The following is a 21,695-nucleotide window of genomic DNA, read 5'->3' on the forward strand; positions in this document are numbered from 1 at the left end:
ACTCAACGCTGCAGGAAGTAATCGTACTTCCAGTTTCTTCATCTATCAGTGCGTAAAAGCAACAGTGGTCGAATTATAAACTGTGCCAAAAAAAAAGCACTAAAATACTGTATTAACTCTGGACTCCAATACATTCCGACAGTCAGGGCATAGTAGTTACAAACATCAGTGCAATATTTAAACAGCTCATTGTGAATGTTAGGCCATTTATTTGTGTTGCGTTTAAGTATCTCCTCTTAGATGATCACCTTGCAAGCTCAACAATAAAAGGGCTTAAAATCACTGCTGCTAGTTAGACTTTGAAGTGCATCGCAAGAAGTTACAAAGAATATTGTAAAATCACTTAAGTCTTCCATCTGACGGAGACTGGCCCTTTTGTGCAAAAGTTCGGTGTCAGTCATGATTTCTTTCATTTAGTTTGGCCTTGTTTTTGTTTTTGATTCAGTATATTATTGGGTCTTGTTTTGACGGATAGATATCTGCTCCTCAGGGTTGAAGCAGGGTTAGCTTCAGTCGGTCTCACTGATTTAGGGACGTGGATTGTCTTTTCCTGGCAGGATGGAGCGGACTAAATGAAGGTAATACGAGCACAGGGCCGAGACAAAGGCGCGAGGTTAAAGTTGTTAAAGACACAAACAGGCGCACGTGCAATGTAAGGGCTGGGCATTGTTGAGCCCCCCCCCCCCCCCGCCCGAGGGCTCAAAAGGCACGCGGGAACGGGACCCCCACCACCGATCACCCACCCACCCTTATTATTCACCAGCCTTTCACTGGTTGCAGCTTTTATAGCAGAGAGTAATAGACGGGGAAACAAGTACCCAGTTACTTCAAGATGTAAAACCAGCAACTGTGGTTACTCTTTGTTTGGCAACTGTCTTCAAAATCCAGATGATTATTGAGCTATTTTAGAATACTTTTTCCATACATCGAATTGTGGCAAAACAAGAAGAAGACATTAATTCAGGACATTAAAAAAAGGCTAAAATGGAACTGAATCAGGAAAATCATGACGGAAACTTTGGCACATTTTCAACATGTGTTAGAAGAAAGGAACGGATGGAAGATTTCAGTGATTTTGTGATATACCCTGGCTTCTCACGATACGGATATTGCTCCAACTAATATTGCGATCAAAGTGATTTTTAGATGTGTATGTTGCCCAACTCCCCACTCCTCAAATTTAGGAGCAAAGATCAAAAGTGAGGCCAGTGATTTTAGTTTCAAAGATCCTAATTTTGAGATCGCTCTGCGTATAGATGCAAGTTGGTCTTTTTATGCTCACTACTGCCACCTCAGGTCTTACGCGTAACTGCAGTCTCTATATTAAGCTCTTGCATGAAGGCACTTCAAACCCAAAGTAACAACGTTTTGAGTGACAGTGCAGGATTTTAGAGGAAGTTGTGGTGAACAGGTCTGGGCTCATTCGACACAATAGGACATGTAGGGGGAGGAAAATACATCATTTTAACATTTTCAACTCCGTATAGTCCCTTAAAGATATGGCTCTTACCCCGTTCAGTCATCAACTAGTCCACTTTTACGCCTACTTCAGACCCTTCAGACCATTTCATTTGAAAATTGACCAACCCTGGCTACTTTTACATCACAATAGCCTTGGTTCTGCTCGGGTTCTATTTACATATTGGAGTAAAGCTCTCAAAACAACTCACCAGTCTGGCTGATTCCCATGTGATCCCTCGCACTCATCGTCTCACCGTTCTTCTCCACATTCGGCCGCTCTGTCGAGACCAAAATCACACAAAAAAATAGCCATCATTAGTGCGCTTTGTGGCTGACCGCAAAGTGCTGCTTTCCCCGTGAAAACATACGAGACGCCAGCCCACACTCCGACATGCAGCACACACACGTTCCCACAGAATCCCTCTGTCTTTCACAGTCTGGAGGCCTTACACAAACTCTCACAGTTTAACATGTTGTAAGGCGCCCTCTGTTGGTGGGTTGTGCAAGAGCATTTTATCACAACCATAAACCTAGGGATATTTTCTACACATGTACATCATTCTAAGCTCCAGATATGCTTAGATATTTTCTGTGTATCGTGTTTCTCAAAATCATCAGGGGGACCAGGAGAGATATGCTGTAAACCATGTCTAAACCAGAGGCCTAACTTAAATGCATTACTAGAGCATCATTAAATGAAATGACCAAAGGTGACCCTCAGTAACAAGTAACTAGTGTTGATGCAAAACAACATTATTTATTCCCAAATTTGATTTAGTTTTAAAAATCTAAATCCGTGAACCGTCTCACTCCGAGGCCCCGCCAGACCCTGTTGTTTTGGAACGCTCATATTAGCGAATGTGTCATGGTCTAAAATAGGCCAGCCCCCTCCGGTTTTAGTGTGCGAGCGGAGTTGTTGGTCAACAGTTGGGTCGGGGGCCCAGGCGGAGGGGCCGTGGTGGGGGTAAAGGGGTGAGGTGGTGGTGGTGGTGGTGGGGTGGCCCGGGAACAATGGGTCGCGCTGTTGTGGGATGGACGGATGACGGGGAGAGAGGGAGAGAGTGAGTGAAAGAGGTTAGTGTCTATGCTGGGAAATGAGAGCAAGAGGAGTGGGGGGTCCGCGGAGGGCAGAAGGGGAGGGGGGGGGGGGGGGGGGGCTGCTGTGTCTGCTGCCGCGGCTTCGTTAATGATGATTTAGTCCCATCAGCGCAACGGGCCTCGCTATCTGGGGATCTGTAAAGGCCTGGCTCTAACTCCGGCATTTTCAAATAAACCCAAAAATGATCTTCAAAATTCTCCCCAGAGAAAACACTATAGAGGTTATGCACGTGATGTCATAACGTTCTGCCGTGAAAATGTGTTTGAGCAGCACTATAGTAATCCTAGAAACGCCGCTAGCCGTCTGATCTGTCCCTACAAATGTCCCGGACCTGTTTGATTTGAGCCTTCTCTATCCATACAAAAAAACAGAGAAGCCAGGCCCTATATGAAAGTATGGCAAGGTCTGTTTCATGGCATTTACATCATTTTTGAGGCAACATACAGTAATATAAGATGATGTATCTGACCCACAAGAAGCAGAAACTTAACTAAATATGATTCATTATTTAGCTACTTTTAGACACTAATTTGTATCTAGAGCAACATCTCAAAAGGTCTGTTCATTCATAAATGATTTCTAACCAGGGTTTGACCTCACCTGAATGTCGTTGATGGTTTCACAACAGCTGAAAACATCGGGATCTTTCCTCATTTGCGATGTTTGATGGCTAAAGCTAACAGCTAAAGGAAAAATACATTGAACAGGCTAACGGACGCCATTTTATATTTTTATATTGAGTTCCGGATGTTGCTCTTATTTGATTTTGAAGCCCCCGAGTTTAGGATGTTCTGTGTAGAATGAGTATGAGGTATGGGCACACCCTATTGTACATGTTTTGAGTGATAGGGGAACCAGGAGCACCTTGAGGTAAATCTAGGCAAACACATTACTTAAGGACGAGGCAGCGCTCAGTCTGTGACACAGGGGCCAGGGCTGGTGTTTGCCTGGAGCTCCCCCCGCAGGCAGCAGTGGGAATGATTGGAAAAATAACGTTGGCATCAGCTGCAGCGCTACTGAGGGAAGAACTGCTCAGAATGGACCTATTGTTGAATTACGGGCTTTAGACGAGACGCTGTGGGGGAATAGGGAAAGAAATGACATTTTTGCTGTAGATTTCCCACATAAATATGAGAAAGATGTATTGCAAGTTTTCAAATGTTGTGTTATATAAAAAATAAGGTATTACATTTACTGTTTTACTTTGTTGTATATTCATGTTTTTAGATGGGATTTTCGATTTTGTTGAATAACCTAGTTGTAAGGGAATATAATATGTCAAATAAACAAGTTCAATCAGTTTTTTACTTTTTTTTACTGAGGCATTAACACGAAGCCGTCAAGAGAAAAAACTAGCTAAAAGTCTCAACATTGACCACTGCATGAAAGAAACAATGTTTTCATCGCCTTAAAAGATGTGTCGGACAGTTTGACGCAGTAGAACCCGGGAAGAGCAGATCGAAGAGCTACAGAAACAACGAGCGGATTACTCCCAACTATTGAGCAGCAGTGATTTGTCTAACCCGCCATGTTGAGCTTGTGTTTGCCTGCCTCCCCTGTCTCGCCCCCTCCCTCCCCTGTCCCCCTCTCAGAAAGGGGGGGCAGGGGGGGTCACATCAGTAAACGCCGTTCCCCCGCCGAATATCTGCACAACAAAAGCCCAGCAGACCGTGTGGGGCTGCACTTTCACTGCATGGGACGGTCCCGCCACAGCCAGCCATGGGCACCTGTTGCTCCATGCTGCAGCAATCAAAGAAAAAGAGCCCGTTTCCCCCGTTTCCCCCTTTTCCTTTCCGCCGCCCGGGCCTCTCTGAATCGCAAAGCGTCGCACCAAATACTAAAATGATGGAAACTTTTCATGCGGCATAATACGATCCTGCTCCTGCACTGTCTGAAGCACTGTGTGACCTCGAGTTAGACAAAAGTGCTGGGCTTTGTTTTCGCACGTTCTCACCGGAAAGAACTCGGAAATACAAGAATTTATTCATTGTTTTGCATCCCAGAGTTGTCTGCGACTATAAGTGTGGCTAATATGTTTACAGCGTGTCGCCATGGTTACTGCCCTTCAAGTGCCAGTGAAAACTATCTATTGAGGGGGGATTAACTTCCAAAAAAGCATGGAAAAAAGAAACAAACAACAAAACGATCATATCTTGGGCCAGGCGCATGGACAGACGGTCCTGGAGGAAGAGCCTATTGTACATGTTTTGGGTGTGTGGACCCAGCACGTTGATTGGCGGCAGTAAATGTGGGATTTTATTCTCAAACATAGACTTTTAGCTTCCTCCACATCCATAAAAAAAGACACAAATGTGAATAAGAGCATACTTTTAGATACCTTTATAGCTTTTTAAAGTTTTCTACTTGAACTGAAGGAACGGGCGTCCGCGGTGCCCTGTCTCACCGCGGAGCAGCCGCGCGCAGCCAAGCGTTTGACGTTATTAAATAATAAAGAGATGGTGATCTGCGCGCATTGTTGTCTGGGAAAAAGGGCCAATTAGAGCGCTGTTACATCGCCATTATGGCTATATTAACTCGAATTAGAGTTAAGACAATGAGGCGTCGGCTGCTGGGAAGACACGCAGGGAAAGTCTTCTCTTCGGACGCAATTTGTGAACATCTGAATGTAAAAGTTTTATGTTTTTATATTTTAGCTTGATAGGATATTTTAAGAAGAAAAGAAAAAAATGTCGAAATACAAAGACGGAACATGACTTGCTCATGACCCATTAGTACAGTATGGCTGCACAGTTATGCAAATTCTTCCTCTTCTCATGGAAATGTCTGTGCCCAAGGATCATGAATAAACAAAGCGGAAAAAAAGTCAAACCGGGGGGAAATTGGAACCTTTCTTAGCCAAATCTTAGAAATATTTGTGTTAACTATGCTCTGGTGATGAGTTAGTTTAACTTTAAGAGCAGAACCTTTTTATACACATCAGCCCCGTTTAAAGATGACACATGCATCCTTTTTGTACCTCAGCAATGATATTTTACATTTGAAAGTTCTAAATCAGTGAGAAGAAGCTTCCACTATCAGCTAACGGCATGCTAGCGAATCGATGGCGCCGTGATGAACACATTTTGAGCGCGGAACTGCTACTTTCTGAAGAAGAGGAACGTAATAGAAGAAGAAACAGCCAATGTGACGGAGGGAAGCGCAAAAATCAGAGAAAAGTTGATTCTTTTAAATTGCCCTAAAATGACCATGTCAAAAATGGATGACAAGGAGTGAATACAGACAAAACCAGAATAAAGCCTGGTCTAACGGTATACTATGATACTATGATACTATGATACTATGACACTCGGATTGAAAATGGGCCCGAGCAGTGATCTGAAACAAATGTCTTCTTTGGGCCTCAAATATAAAAAGACAAAAAACAAAGAGGAAACATTCTGTATTTTCACAGGCCTGATGAGCATCGAGTCAAATCAAGTTGATCTCGTCTATGAAACCTAAACGCGCCGCTATTGCCACCCCGGGCCTTAAGTGAATTAGTAATGATAGCGGTTTGAAAACGGCACGACTCATTTCAAATTGACCTGGACAGAGAGAGAGAGAGAGAGAAACTTCCCTCCCGGGCCGCCTACAGTAGCACACAGGCTTGGTATTGTTGTTCAATGGAGCCCCCCACCTCCCCCCTTTAATTCCCCCCGCGGTCCATCCCTCGGTGCACTTTCTCCCGGCCTTTATGCTAATCTCATCTACAGGGAGCCCTCCATTAGCAACTGTTTTATTTGCGGCGCGATGAAGCGTCGGAAAGTGCATTAAAATGGAAGGAGCGAGACGAGCGTTTGAAAAGAGACCTCGTTGTTTTTATCGCGGGCAGAGGGATAAATGACCATTTTTGAAAATTCATTATTTTCAGACCTTTGCGAGTTTCAAACACGTCTCATTGGATGTTTTACGATATGATTCGTCTAAATGTTATCAAAAACAGCCAATTGTACACAAAGAAAGCTTCTTATTCTTCCTACGTCACTTAATCTTAGAACATAAAACCATTCTGATTGTGTGTAAAACAGGTGTAAAATCATCATCATCGACAAAAACAGAAGTGTCCCATACAGAAAGTCTCGTTGATTAAAGCTGTATTGATAAAACCAAACTGCTGAACATATTAATGTATTGCCAGTTTATAATTAGTAATTAGTTTAACGTTTAGTGAATTTTACTCTTACAAAAGTGTTTTGGAAATAAATGACCAACTTGCATTCAATAAATGATATAAAAGTACTTGAATTGAGGGAATTTGTGCTGATTTTTTAGTCTCAAGTGTTGTTTTTATTATTTCAAGTGTCCAAGTTAAAGCCTCTTATTTCAAGCGTAATAAAGCGTGTTCCACTGGCAAACTCAGAACAATTCAAGTCATTTTGGATGGTCACTATTCTCTATCGTCATGGGTCACATCAAGCTGTCAGCGAGGGCAGTGATGAACGTCCCGGCCGGAGTGACAGGGTTCTGAGGGGGGTAAGAGGGTGGAGATGCCCCCTACCCTCCAGAGGAACCAGGGGAGGAGGAAGTGACAGCGGTGTGTGGTCCCATTCAGAGAATGCCCTCTACCCTCTGCTCAGGGTGCACCTGCACCTGATAGTTAGAAATACTGACAAATGTTACTGCTACCCTGGGGAGTGGGGGTGGGCACTATCACACAGGTAAGCTGGGTCAAGTCTTGCCCAAGGACACAAACAGGATTCAAACTGCTGACCTTTGGCACCAAGCAGCTGATCCGCAGTCCCCACACACACACAGCAGAGCCGTCAGCCCCCTCAGCCTCTCCATGGCCTCTTCACCAGCATCAGTGTGAGCACCAGTTCCACCAGAGGAAGACAGTGTCGCTCTGTTTCAACTTCCTGAAAACCTTTGGATGTTGGAACTGTCTGAGGCCGCTCTGGTGTGTCCTACAGTAAAAGTCAGACCGTTATTGGACTAAATAAGAAACACACTATTTTGAGATTGTGAGTTAACCAATCTGTGTTTAGACTGTTCTCCGGATGAGAAACAGGCCTCCCACTGAGAGATGAAACTACCTCCTCCAGAGTTAGTGGAGCCCGGGGTCAGGGGACAAGGCGTGCTTTGTAACGCAAGAGAGACATGCATCCGATACCAATGCACTGCAGCGATAAAATGATTCACAAATGATGAGCAAAGTGTAAACAAAGACGAATTTAAGCTCTGCAAATGCTGGATAGTGTGGAGTTATCAGAGCACCACTGAAATGTTTTTATGCGTCTTTCCCCAACCTTACTGTCTCTCTTAGATTCCTTCGCAGAGCAAACACAGGAGCTGCCAGGGCAACGTCACCCCCCTCTCTCACTCTCTCTCACTCTCTCGCACTCTCTCGCTCTCCACCTCCTCCCGCCGTGTCTCTCCTTATTACGTGGCCGTGTGTGAAAAGGGAAAGTGGCTGGGCCTGGGGATTACTGTCGGCTAAGCTCGTTTGTTTCAGTGTGGGAGAGCCGGACCCATTACTTGACCTCATTTTCAGAACTCATACTCAAAACAAGACAGACAGAGCATCGGCCCACCTGCTGGACCTCCGAGCTGCTGAAAACACGCATGAAACACATGAGCCTTTGCAATTTAAGGATCGCTTTCCATAAACCAGTTTGCGTATGGAATGCTAAAATACTGCATGTTTAGTAACTTTATCAAGTGATATATCTCCCAAGTTTAAGAAACTGTGTTGAAACTGTGTTAAATGTTGAATTGAGAAATCTGTCACTTTTCCTATGCACCTAAACTGACAAGTAAATGTTTATTGTTGTGAATTTAGGAGCATCGCATTTACACACTTTTTTAATCAATCTGTCTTATTGCATACATATCATTTTTATTGTAACATCATATTAGACAGTGGATCATTTGTCGGTATTTCTTGATTTACAAAGACAACATTTATTTCATTACAGATATTTGTCATGATTGAAATAAATCTAAAGAATGACTGTAACTTTACTGAATGCTCCATGGAGAAAAGGCAGCCAAATAAATACGTCCTCATCCAAATCCATTATATGGTTACCCCATTGCAAAAATTGCAATTTTCGGTCAAACTAATCCAAAATTTTCAAACGTTACACAGTGTGCCTTTAAATAAAGGTACAAGAGCAACACATTTACTCAAGTGAAAGTCTCAGATTACAAGTAAAAGTATCCACTTCCAGATGAACTTTTTGAGCAAAATGTGAACGTATTTTACACCGAATTAACAAAGATTTACCGCGGCGTATTTTAATAAAACTCATGCGATTGTCAAACCAGGACAAAATGGTCTAAACCGGGCCTAGACCAGGTCAGAATCAGGTATGGACAGACTTTTTGATGCAAGGACCTTGTTCGGCTTCCATGAGGGCCGGGCCGGTCACGGTTCCTTTACAAATCACGGTTATTATCTAAACACATACAAAAGCAGATATGCACTACCTTTCTTTATATCAGTGAAATGACCGGTAATGTCAACTATTTAAAGTCATGCATTTGGGTCCTGTTTACGGGCTCGGTGGAAGGGCTACAAAGGCCTCATTTTGGCTCTTGGGCTAAAAACCAAGGCTAAACCTGGACTAAACCAACTGTAAATCAGACTGAATGAGCTGCTGGTGTTTTCAGACTTTAATACTATGTGTCAGATCAGAACAACTTTAGTTATCAATAAATGCGTATTTAAGCCACAACCATGAACTTCAAAAATGGTGGTGAAGTAGAAAGTACAGACACCTGCAGTAAAATGTAGGGAGGCCAAAAGTAAAGTAAAAGAACCCCAGAAATGGAACTTTTTCCACCACTGCCATCTCGACCCTATCGCAAATATCAAACACCTGCACGACTGCCATGTGAGCATTGCTGAGATCTCCTAAAGTGACAAGAATCTTCGCGGCCTCTCCGTTGTAGCCGATTTGTTTGTCAGAAAGCCCATTGTAATCCCCCACACACACACACACACACAGACACACACACACACACTTACTGTACACCCCTTCCCTCCGTCTCTCCCTCTCTGTTTATCAGGCCTCACATCTGGAGCGCGAAAAGGGGTTTGGGGTGGGGGGGTGGGGGTGGTGGTGGAGTGTAACCAGCGGCGGCGTGCGCTCACCACCTGTTGCACAAACCCACCCCCCTCCACCCACCCTCCCCAAACCAGAGCCTCTGCTGCTGCTGCTGCTGCTGCTGCCATCACGCCGTGCACCGGAGACAGAGAATGAAAGGCCTATTAGCGACACATGCGCGGACTACACCTTCCAGGCATCCTTATTCTGCTGTTTCAGCCATGCATTTGATGAACCATTTTGGGCCATGCCATATGATAAGTGCTACAATAGCAAGAGTCACCTGTTGGCTTTAGGGATGAAATCGGTTCAAAAAGAATGATTAAAAAAAGAAATAAACATCTGGCCATTCCCTGGGTGCCTATGCTAAACAGCTTTTAGCTTTACAATACAAATATATAATATAACTCGGTAAAGCTTCTCTAGAAATTAACATGTCAATCATGTCCACCTCAGCCTTATTTGCAATTATCGGCTGTAAGAAATGCAAAGCCACTATGTAAAACAGCCGCTTGCATGGCTAATTTTTCTTTAACCAATGTGAGAATGAATCGGAGAGTATTGATGGAAATCGAATATTCTGATCTGACAACATTTTCACCAGAACAGCACAATTATATGTAAGATTTAGTCTTTTTTTGAACATGTTTATTATATATTGGGAACAGCCTGGAGTGACACACCAGAAACTAGAATTTCCATAACTCTATCCGTGCGGCCATGTTACACCAAAGCAAAAACGACAGACTCACACATCTGTGGAACTGTCCCTCTAAAATGAGTATTAAAAAAAAACGTACACTTTGTTTTCAACTTTCCTTGTGTTCCTCTGATTCACCACAGGCCCATGGAGCTGAGTAATAAAGAATGATGCCCTTTAAAATCCAAGACAATGGAATAAAAAGCAGCCCATCGCGTTTAATGCGCTGTCACTTTGTGCCATCTCATGACGCACGCTTGTTCTTGGTGACCCACATTCCCACGCCACTTCCAAATCACCAGGCACGTTTTATTTTAGGCATCCATATTTTCTCTGCCTGTCTCGATCCTTTTTTTTTTTTTACCCCAATTTGAACCGTGCACATCTTTAAGTGGAGGAGAGTTAACGGTCCTCCCATGCGCGCTCTCTTTGGCGGCTTTTTCTTTTTTTTCCCCTACCGCCTTGCCCGTGCGCTCCCATAAGGCTTCAGATTTGATGACATCCCCCCCGCCCCCCCAGCCCGTGCTCCTTGTCCCGTTCACAACATAACCCCTCGTAATTTACATCAAAGCGCTACATCTTAAATAAAACGCGTTTCCCCAAAAGGCCCGAGGGCCGAAAGCGCCGGCTGCGGCTGCGGCTGCATGGGGCCTCGCTGGATGCTTTGCGCGTATGTGCGCTCTCGAAAAAGGAACAGCAATTCCCTCTTCCCACAAGAGCTTCACCTTTTTAATGTTGGAGTTATGGGATCCCGTACAAAAAAGAAGAAGAAGTTTTGTGCAATAACAATTTTCTGGTTGTTAAAGGCCCTATCGCGGAATAAAATGAGTTGTGTCCTTCAGTGAAAGAGAAGAGAAAAGAGTCTGTTGAAAGAATAAACATGTGTGCGCTGTGCAGCTAATCGTAAAGCCGTTTTTATCAGGGTGAACTTGTAGGGTGATAGTTGATGTGTGACAGTATTGCTCCCTGAAAGTTTTGAACCGCGCGTAAAAGCTCATCCCTATACAGAACTGTTCGGGAACGCGTCACCAAATTTTGGAATGGGTTTGGACCGAATCTGACCATTTGAAATTGACGCACTTCCTCTTTTGTTGTTGTTTGTGAACATAAAACACACCAGCTGTTGAAGGCCTTCTTTTATTGGTAAACATCAATGTGATCGCTACAGCTGCCATGTGTTTGTAGAAGATACTTTAGGGATTTGTTTTAACAGCAGTGCGCTATTTTTTTTATCCACTTGGGATTTTAGCACGAATTTTCAACTAATAAGTTGAGCGCGCAACGGACGGCATCAGCCAAAGAGGACACCGATTCCCCAAGGAGCTGCCTATTCAAAAGAGAGAACACGCACACTGGCAAGCGAGCGATTATAGCCAATTCCGCGTCTGTAACGGAATCAATAATTAATAAGACAAACAGCCTCCCCTGACCTCGGGGAAGGTCCGACACAGCGAAGCGCGCGCTGCGAAGGAGAGTGTACGGGAGAGGAGAGTGGCTGGATAAACACCGAAGAGGGCCTTTTCAAATATTCATCCGCTGGTTAACGTGAGCCCCTCTCCCCAGGGACGACACCATGCAGGCAGGCAGGCAGGCAGGCAGGCGGGCAGGCAGGCAGGGGCCCCCGCGAGGCTCAACGGCTCCTAATCTTTGCGCGCAACACACATACATTAAACCAATGCGCACGGGCAGGCAGATTTTTTTTTTTTTTAAGCAAATCCAGCGCGCAATTGGATCATCAAAGGGATTGTTTCTTGCAAGCGAGTTGGCGGTTAAGAGTGAGAGGGAAAGCGGTTGTAATTGTTGTGGATTCGCTCAAAGGAAGATGATTTTTTTTTTTTTTTATTATTATTGAGAGAGAAAGAGAGAGATCGACAGCGTTCAAACGAGCCGGAAAAATACATTGGCATAAAAAGTAGGCGACGCAAGCAAGAACTGTGCGTAAAATTAGCAAATTGGAAAGGGCGTTTTGGATCCACATACACACACACCATATCAAGTGCGTCTGTCACACTTACACAATAACATGACATAAAACGAACCGTTAGCCTCGGTGTAAAATGTGGTTATCATGTCACACGTTGTAACAGGCGTGGATTGGCTCGATTGTGAAAACTGGAGCTACTGCGTAATTTGGAGAAAATGTCAAACACAAAAGTTATGGGGGAAAATGATTCCAGTAAAAACACACACAAAAAACCCACAACAATAAAAATGCGTAAAACAGGCAAAACATAATAATAATCTACCTGTTGTTGCGCGTAAAACTCTTCCCCTTTCTGCGCCGCACGCGACACCAAAGCAGACTTTACACAGATAGGCAACAGCACGTGGTACAATGAAATAAGGCCTAAACATATATGGAACTGAGCAGAAACGATCAAAATCCCAAGTCGGGGCGTTGAAAGATGAAGCCATGCGTAAAAAGACGCAAGTCCAACCCTCAGAACTCCGGAAAGACAGACGGCTCCAAAATCAAAACTCAAAGCTTGTATCCAAATTTCCAAAAAATTTATTCATTTCAAACTGCATATTGAAAAAAAATATACTCAGCTGAAAGTGTAACTGTTATAAGGATGGTATTATTAGTCCTGGTCATATTTACATGTAGCGGTTGCTTGGGGGTGGTGGTAACAGGCCAACATTTTTTTTTTTTTTTCAAAAACACAACTACGGAGGAGGAAGAGGGGGAGAAGGAGGGGTGGGTGGGTGGGGGGAGTGGGGGGGGATGGATTTTGGAAATTAAAAATATCACAGAGAATATACAGAAAATTGTACAAATCAATTAGAAAATAAAAGAGACTCCAACACGCGGCTAAACATATGAAAAAGTGGGAGACGGAAATATAAATTAACAACCTATCCGTTATGCGCTTAATTCAAAAGTTTAGTAGGAAAGAAAGAAAACAACTCCAAATAAACAGTGCTCGGTCCCTTTTGTCCCTTTTCGTTCCAGTGTTTGCATTTATTTGAACTGGCCTTTTTGCGTGAATATATATATAAAAAAACAAACCAAAAAAAATAATAAAATAAAATAAAGAAAATTCAAACCTCTTGCAAACATCTTGATTGTAATGTTTCGTCTTTGATAAATACTGTACAAAAGGTGATTGCAATAATAAACCCACTTTTTGTTCATCCAGGCAGGTTCAGAGTCGACTCCTCGCCCGTATTTTTTTTTTCCTTTTTTTCTCTTAACTTTTATACAACTGTCCAGCGCTCTCTGTACAAAAATAGTCCCGTGTAGAGGTCCATAATTCTCTCTAGAAGAGTCTACATGTGTGTGAGAGGCAGCGTGCCGTTGATCGTCGTCCCAGGCACTGCGCTCTGATAGTGCCCGGACATGTGTAACCTGCTCTGGGCGCCTTGCTCGCTCACGTCGGCGCCGGGGAGGTACATGCTGATCATGTCCCGCAGGTCCCCGCTCTGACAGCCGGCCTGTGCGGACGGCCGGTGGGACGAGGAGGTGACCACGGGCGGGCTCGAGCTGCTGGACTCCGACTTCACGCCGCCGCTGTTCCCGGACGCGGGCCCCATGCTCCCCAGCGCCGTCATGGTGGGCTGCTGCGCGTACGACATGGACGTGTAGGTCGGGGAGCCGTTCATGTAGCTCTGCGTGCTCGCCATGGAGTTGTACTGCAGCGCGCTCATGTCGTAGCGGTGCATGGGCTGCATCTGGCTGGCGTTGTGGTGGTAGCTGAGCTGCTCCTGCATCATACCGTAGCCGCCGTTGGTCCAGCCGTTCATGTGGGCCGCGTAGCTGTCCATGCGCTGGTTCACGTTGCCCACCCCGACCCCGCCGACCCCCGAGCCCACTCCCATGCCGTTCCCCCCGGGTGCCAGCAGCCCGCCCGGCAGCGTGTACTTGTCCTTCTTCATCAGCGTCTTGGTTTTCCTGCGTGGTCGGTACTTGTAGTCCGGGTGCTCCTTCATGTGCAGCGCGCGCAGCCGCTTGGCCTCGTCGATGAACGGCCTCTTCTCGGTCTCGGACAGGAGCTTCCACTCGGCCCCCAGCCTCTTGCTGATCTCAGAGTTGTGCATTTTGGGGTTCTCCTGGGCCATCTTCCGCCGCTGACCCCTGGACCACACCATGAACGCGTTCATGGGCCTCTTGACGCGCTCGGGGCTGTTCTTCTGGTTGTTGCCCGAAGAGTTGTTGTTGTTTCCCGTGCCCCCCGTGTTGGTCTGGGGCGCGGGGGGCTTGAGCTCGGTTTCCATCATGTTATACATATTTAGTCCGAGTGTGAACGCCAGTCCAAAACAAAGAAAACAGCCTCCAAAACAAGAGGAAGAGATGCGTAAAAGTTACCTGGCACTGTAACTTTTCCTCGCTCCCTGTGCCAAGCCGCGTCTCCACACAACTCAGTCCTGCGCGCTTGGCTTGGCTTCTCTCTCCCAAAAAAACAGCTCCGCGCTTCCCCTGCCTACATCCACAAAAATCCTTCCCCTCTGGTTCTCTTCTCGTCCGCGGAGGAAAGGTTTTCAGCCTCGTACAAACAACTTTTCCCCCCTTTTTTTTCTCGCTCCTCTGCTGCTGCAACACCCTCGCCTTGACAAACTCCAGATAGTTTTTGAAACAAGTTAATAGACAACCATTCATGTGACGGGGGCTGACAACGAATAAATGGCTAGGACCTGGCCAATCGCGTGCGCCCTGCTCCCCTGACACGCCAATGGGAGGCCTCAATTTGCATATAGAGGCGGGGTCTGAAGCTCCTGCTGCCGCTGGCTGCCCTAAGGGGGGAAACGCGCAGGCTTGCATGTGCTAGCCAAAGCAAAGTGCAGCGCTTTAGGAGGCATGTCACCGTCAGCGAGCGTGGATACTTCGAGCAGGAGCGCAGGGGAGCGAGGTTGCGCCGTGCGTAAAAGTCGGCGAGGATTCCGCGGTGTGCATATTGCTCTGGACAGTTGGGCAGGGGGGGGGGGGAATGGGCAGCAAAGGGCGACGGAGTTGGTCGGTGGTTAAAAGTTGCTATATTAGTGCCGAGAAGACGCGGATGACTCGTAGGAAATGCGAAATTTAGAGGGATAGGATTTGGAAGTGTCTCTCGATGGCTGAACCTGCCTGTCCTTTCAAATCTCAGCGTGATAACTTGTGTCATGATAATTGGCACTTCCCCCCCTTAAACTAGAAGGAGCGAACATTCACGTTGACCAATTCACCAACAAGCCAGCGCACAGTGAGAAAATGTAAATTTGTCGGTCAGCAATAAAGCTTGAAAATGTTTTTGACTTTTTGAAATCTTTTGGCAAACCTGATTAACAGAGACACACCGCGAATTACACTGATACAAAGTTTTTTTATAATGTCAAATTAGGTTTTTTTAGTCAAACTAGGCTTTTTTCTAGTTTGATGGGAAGTGTAGTTTTATGCATTTTCAGGAAAGCTGAAAATGGTTGACATGTTTTAGCTCCGTTAACATAGAAACATGGGAAGACTTGGAATCTCAAGGCTAGAACTGGGACTCATTCATGGCCCATTGGTACAGCATGGTAGCGTGGCGACCGTTATGGAATGTTTACCTCTTCTTTCGGTCATATCCTGTGCCTATTTCACATAAGAAAGTACAGTAAACATTACAGGGGAAAATAAAAACAAACCAGAACAAATGATCAAACTTTTTAGCCAAACCCTAACTAATTTTGAAAGCGAATAGACAGCCTTCGAACCTAAATGCACTTGGGAGCTCTCTTGCTACTGAAGCCTGACATGACCCGGGGAAACTTTTGGTATAGCTTCGTCAATGGATGTTTCAAACTATTTCGGCGCAGAATGGGAAGAAGCCATGGTCGTTTTTCTGTCCGCAAAGGTAATCCAAGATGTCGCCCCTTCATGTCCCCCTCTCGACGCTTTGTTTTCTTCAAGTTGAATGCCAACACACACACACACACACACACACACACACACACACACACACACACACACACACATGGAAGAGAGTTAGTCAGAAGAGAAGAAGAGGAGGAGGAGACTGAGGGGGTATTGGTGAAATTCCTAGCACAAATAAACATGTTTTGTTGATGTTGTCGCTACAAAGAAGGATAAAGTGTGCACTTTTTCACAATAGAAAGAGAGAAGGAGGAGGCGTGCAGTAGTAGTAGTAGTTGTAGTAGTAGCAGTAGCCTAGGGGCAATGCATACGGGCCAGTGGGGGGGTGCAAGGCAGGTGACCAACAGTTTAACATAATGCGAATTGCTAAGTACACGCATACAAATGGCTTATTAGGGGATTCCTGGGTTTCATTCTGAATGGTTTCCTAAAGGGCCTAAGACGCGACGACTTAATAAAAGATTAGCCGGGTTTGAAAACAATGCGCTTCCTTAAATTTGTTAGTGTTTCGGGCACAAGATGCGACCTCGCCGGCGTCGCAACTCAAAGGGTCATGACAACAAACAAGCATGGCATTATGGAGGTCTTTTACATCCATAAACAGTCAAGAGAGCTGCATTAGTAACGTCCAAAACATCTTTTTTATTTGTGGAAAGATGTACTCTATCGAAGTGGTTCCCAAACTTTTCACACCAAGTACCACCACTAAATCAGCATAAACGGACTTGAATTAAATGCAAAATAACATGTCTTGAATAGTTTCTGAACCTTTAAGCTAAAGCGTGCCTTGCTTTGGACTTGTTTGCAAATGGTTCAGCTATTCTCCTATGAACACAATCCAAACATTAACAGGAAAACGAGCAGTTTCCATCACATTTCCCCCAAACAACAAACTTTTTCTTTTTTCCTGTGTGTGTGCACTTGCCCAACGTCACCGCAGAAACCCATTTGTTGTAAGCTGACCCAAGCAGAGCCGCTGAACGAGTCTGCTGTGTGACGCTACTGCCGCCTATTGGCCGCAGCGGGGATGGCAAGGCCACTGTCCTCTCCCTTTTATGGAACGAGACAGATGATCTGAGAAGAAGCGACACGTTTGGGAGCTTTGAGAGCGACGGAGAGAAACGTCATGAGAGCCTATTGATGGTTTTCACATTTTAGAATGTGGTGACTGTGTATTTTTAGTGTTGTGAAGAGAAGTGTTGCAGAGAAAACAAGCACAAAGGGATAATGTTTGTCACTTGGTTCATAGCCTCGCAATATCACAACAACTTTCTAATTTTGCATGCACCATTTTACGATATAGCTTTCAGCAAACTTTCCATAGATTTGACATGTATTGTTACATAAAAGTAGAACTCGCGGATGGACATTTTTAACCATTTTCAGCTGGATGTTTTACCAATATTCCTGTCTAAACAATAAGAGCTATAGCTTTATGTCTTTAAAGGCCTTGTACCAGATCTCTTCCTGTTTATTTTCATTTCTAACTTCCCTAACATATTTCAAACCTCCCAGTTTTTCCCCAGGGATGAGTTTATGAGCACAACTTTTTGGACAACTTTCATGGAGCAACACCGTCGACGAGCTGCTAGTTTATGATGAGTAACAAGGCTTTTCTCACAAATGACCCACAGAATCGATTCAATTCCACGATGGAAAACAATGTAGGGAAAGATAATGTATGCTGCATCTTCCATTCTGGATTTATTTTAAGTTGACCGTAGTCATGGTGGCATTTCTGTGCACCCCGAAGTTGATCAAATCGTAAATTCGGACAGACGTCGTTTATTTTCAACGTCTTTTAGCCCCCGATGGGCCTCTACAAAGCAGCCCTGAGAAAAGAAGAAAAAAAAAAGCCAGTTCAAGTGTGCACACCTGACATAATCCCGCATCCGGGCTAAATCCTAATTGAAAACGAGCAGATCCGCGGCTTATTATTTTGTTTTTAGTCAACCCCGCGGAGCACCTAGACCCCCCCAATCACCCCCCCCCCCACACACACACACACACACACACTCCCCTCTACCTAAAAGATTCATCTGCTGCCTAATAGGGCGACACATGCAGCCAGCGCGCCCATTCTAATGCATGCAGCGACATATCTACATGAGAGAGAGAGTGTGCTTCCCTGCCTGGGCTAATCTGCTTAGGATAATAAAAGGGACGAACAGCGGGGCCCCCGGCATTCGAGGAGGAGGAGGGGGTGGGGGGGAAGGGGGGTGGGGAGGATGTGGGGGGCCCCTATAAGCATTCTAGAATGGGCCCCTAGCAGAAATAAAGCCTCCCCCTGTGTGTGCGCTGGCAATATGAAAACGGCGAAAGTACAGGCAGGTATACACGCGAGGATAAGGGGGGGGGGTTAAACGGCAAAAATGGTGACCGAACTGTGTTAATTGTATTTTTTGTTGTTGTTTGTTGCAAGATTTGTTTTAAAGTGGAGGTTTGGGAAATGTTTTGTATCATCCTGTGGAGATGGGACAAAAAAAAAAACTGCACAACAAGTTATCGCCATCACAACATCGGGTGACGCAATATCTGTGTCGCATCCACAAAAAGGAAGAGAAAAAAAAGCAAAATCACTGAGGTCCTTTTTATTTCCAAACCAAATGATAAAGTGGGTAAAAGTTTAGTTTTACTCATAATCAAGCATATTTAGTTCTGTTTTAGCCTCGCTTTGATTTTTGTTTTACTGTTTTGAAATGGATTAGTAAAGTGTCATAAATACATTTAAGGCCGCTATCAAATATAGCAGTTTTTCACCTTATATCTTAGAACTCTGAAAAAAAAAAAAAAAGGATTGTTAAAGTGGGATAAAGTGGTTGTAGGATATGGCATTGAAATCCTTTCACTACTAAAAGTGGGAGTTTTAGACAAACATAGGCCACCCTTCAGAAAGGTGTTACTTAAGCACGCAGTCGTTTTGGATGATTGGGATTTGTGGAGATAATAACAGATACAAGTTTTTGCAAAATCAGATAAAAAGTGGAGGGTACAGACACAGACATAAGAGCCATCAGCGTTATTAGTGTTTCGGACATTTTGGATTAGGTATAGGGATAGGGATATAGTGAGACAAGAACAAATCTAAATTTGTCAATTTACTGACTAAAAAGAGAGTTGCTCCTCAGCCTTTGAAATAAGTCCAGCAAAATAAGTTTGCGATGGAGGAAGCGGCCAAGAAGCGCAACAAATGTCCTTCTATCGGCACATAAATCAAGATTTTTGACAGATCGCTTTTGGAGAAATAAATTATGGATATTACTTAACGGAACATAATTAACAAATGACACCAGAGTCCCGAGGGTGAGTGGGTGGGTGGGTATCAAGTGGCAGCAGGCCGGGAGTGGGGGGGCGAGAGGGGGGGGTCGCTGCCACTAGGGGCCGCGCGCCTGGAGCTTGCTTCTGTGCACAGGAGTATCAAATCTACAGGCAAAATATAGGGAAATAGTACACCCCCCACCACCGCCTCCCCGCCCTCTCTAACCCCAAAGCCCACCGCTAACCACGGCCATGCGCGCGCCAAACACGTCAAAGAGCAGTACGGGACTTTGTTTGCGCAAATTTAAATAGACAGATGGAGCTGACAGCGATACCCAAAGCCCGCAGGGCGCGAGGCAACACGTTTTTATCAATTAGTGTTTTAGGCCAGTGGTGGAATGATACACAGAACAAAACATATTCGTTTTTGTATGTACACCTGCACAGGCGTGATTCTACACAGAATATTTTGCTCCTTGTTGCTTTAAACTTTAGTAGCTGCACAATCTGAAATTATATCACTGGCAAATGATTAAAGAAAAATAAATAGGAATACATGTTCCTTTCAGCAAATGTAATGACTGTGCGTAAAGTTTGTTTGGGCACACACGCACACGCGCACACGCACACACACAGACACACACACACACACACACACACACACACACACACACACGCACGCACGCACGCACACACACACACACACACCGAGCTCTCAAATTAACTTTTGCGCACACAGCCTTGGAATTGGAAGACTGACGTGTTGTTTGTTTGTTTTTATTAGAAATGTAAAACTGAAGTTCGTAGTTGCATAATTATTTATGGAGCCACATGTACAGTTAATCATTGAAATGAAAAGTTGAGAGAAACAAAAGGGGGAAAACGCGCAAAGTCGAAACCGCGGAAAAGGCGTTCCGTTTAATGAAGACATGGCACTAAAGTGCAAAGCCATTGTTTATCGGCCATACATAACAGGCAGTAATAATTGTAAACGCGCTAATAACAGTGCGTGGGGCCGGTCGTAAATCAGAGACGCCGGAGCGGCGCGGCAAAGCGTTGAAAAACACACGGCGCTCCCAGCCATGAAGCCAGCCCCGCGCGCTTCTCCTCCTCATGCCATGCGCTGTCATTCCCACAACGCACACGCACGCACACACACGCACACCCACACAAACACGCACGCACACACACGTGGCACACGCGCGCGGACGCACCCCCCTACACACGAACGAGCACGCCACCACCGCCGTCGAGCTCTCCGCGGCGGCGGCGGCGGCGGCGGCAGCAGTCAGTCAGTCAGAAACTTACCGCCACTTCAGGGAGTTGCCTTTCGCTTCCTCGACTTGATTGGCACAAATAACATTTTCGCTCCCAAAACAGACAGCCTCCTCCAGTCCGCGCGCGCTTTCCTTTCGCTTCGCTCTTTCCCCCACACATCCCTCTCCATAATCCAAGCAACTCCAACGCGCTTCCATCCGCGGAGGGCCAGCCGCGGGTGTGTATAGTCTCCATAGCCGCAGCAGCGGTGAAAGCCAGCTCGCCCGGCCGCTCTCCCTCGCTCCATCCACGGGGCTGCGTGTGCACGGACGCGCCGCTTCGTGCCCCCCGTTTCGCTGCTGCCCCGCGCCTCTTTGCAGCGTGTCTTCTCTCGTCGGAGTCCTGCAACGAGAAAAAGCCGTTTATGGCGACACACAATGTGAAAAGGGGGCCGATTTAAAAAGGAGAAGAATGCGCGCAAGAACAACAAAAGTCAGTTATAAGCGAAGTCTATCTTCCACCCCCTAGCTTAGCCCACATAATAAGCAGGAAAGAGCTTTATATTCCCGTTCACTGGGTATTCACAGATAATTTGAAGCCATTGTTTCTGCCACAGATGGTTCTTTTTAATACAATAACGCGGCGCTTTGTGAATGGCGAGCCCACAATAAAAATCTAAAGCGTCCTCTTGAATAACCATTTTGTTCTCCGTTGTATGGGCCTAACAAAAGCGCCAGTGAGGTAATGGCCTGCCGCATTCAAAGGCTCAGAATGGGGATTTGATAAAGATTTTTTTTTTTTTTCGTTCCTTTTTTTTCTCTCCTCTCCTTTTTTGTGCAAAGTACGCGGCAATGTCAAAGAAAGTGACACGGCCTAAGTAAAAAAGAAAAAGGAGAATGGAGGCGAAGCCTGTTCCTGCTGCAGCGAAGTCTAGCACATTTGTGCTATTATTATTTTTATCATCATTATTATCATTATTATTATTACTGCGGAGACATCACGCCGTTATTACGCATAAAACAAGCGCAATTCGAGGAGGCCTTT

The 21,695-nt window shown here is 45.3% G+C and overlaps 1 protein-coding gene and 1 long non-coding RNA gene across 6 annotated transcripts in view; both read right to left on the bottom strand.

Annotated features, from left to right (window-relative positions):
• LOC306977142 overlaps nucleotides 1-21,695 on the bottom strand; it is a 133,404-nt gene that overhangs the window by 60,637 nt on the left and 51,072 nt on the right. For all 5 annotated transcript variants that reach the window (XR_013793806.1, XR_013793807.1, XR_013793808.1 and 2 more), the window contains 2 exons: nucleotides 20,703-21,053; nucleotides 1,671-1,739 (listed from right to left, as the gene is read on the bottom strand). This is a non-coding gene — a long non-coding RNA (uncharacterized lncRNA). The remainder of the gene's footprint in view (nucleotides 1-1,670; nucleotides 1,740-20,702; nucleotides 21,054-21,695) is intronic.
• On the bottom strand, nucleotides 12,337-15,079 carry sox2 (SRY-box transcription factor 2). Its single transcript, XM_079574548.1, has one exon. It carries the CDS (start codon nucleotides 14,534-14,536, stop codon nucleotides 13,580-13,582), a length of 957 nt encoding a protein of 318 aa, XP_079430674.1. The 5' UTR covers nucleotides 14,537-15,079; the 3' UTR covers nucleotides 12,337-13,579.

Source organism: Gobius niger (assembly GCF_951799975.1).
Source record: "Gobius niger genome assembly, chromosome: 17".
Taxonomy (NCBI): domain Eukaryota; kingdom Metazoa; phylum Chordata; class Actinopteri; order Gobiiformes; family Gobiidae; genus Gobius; species Gobius niger.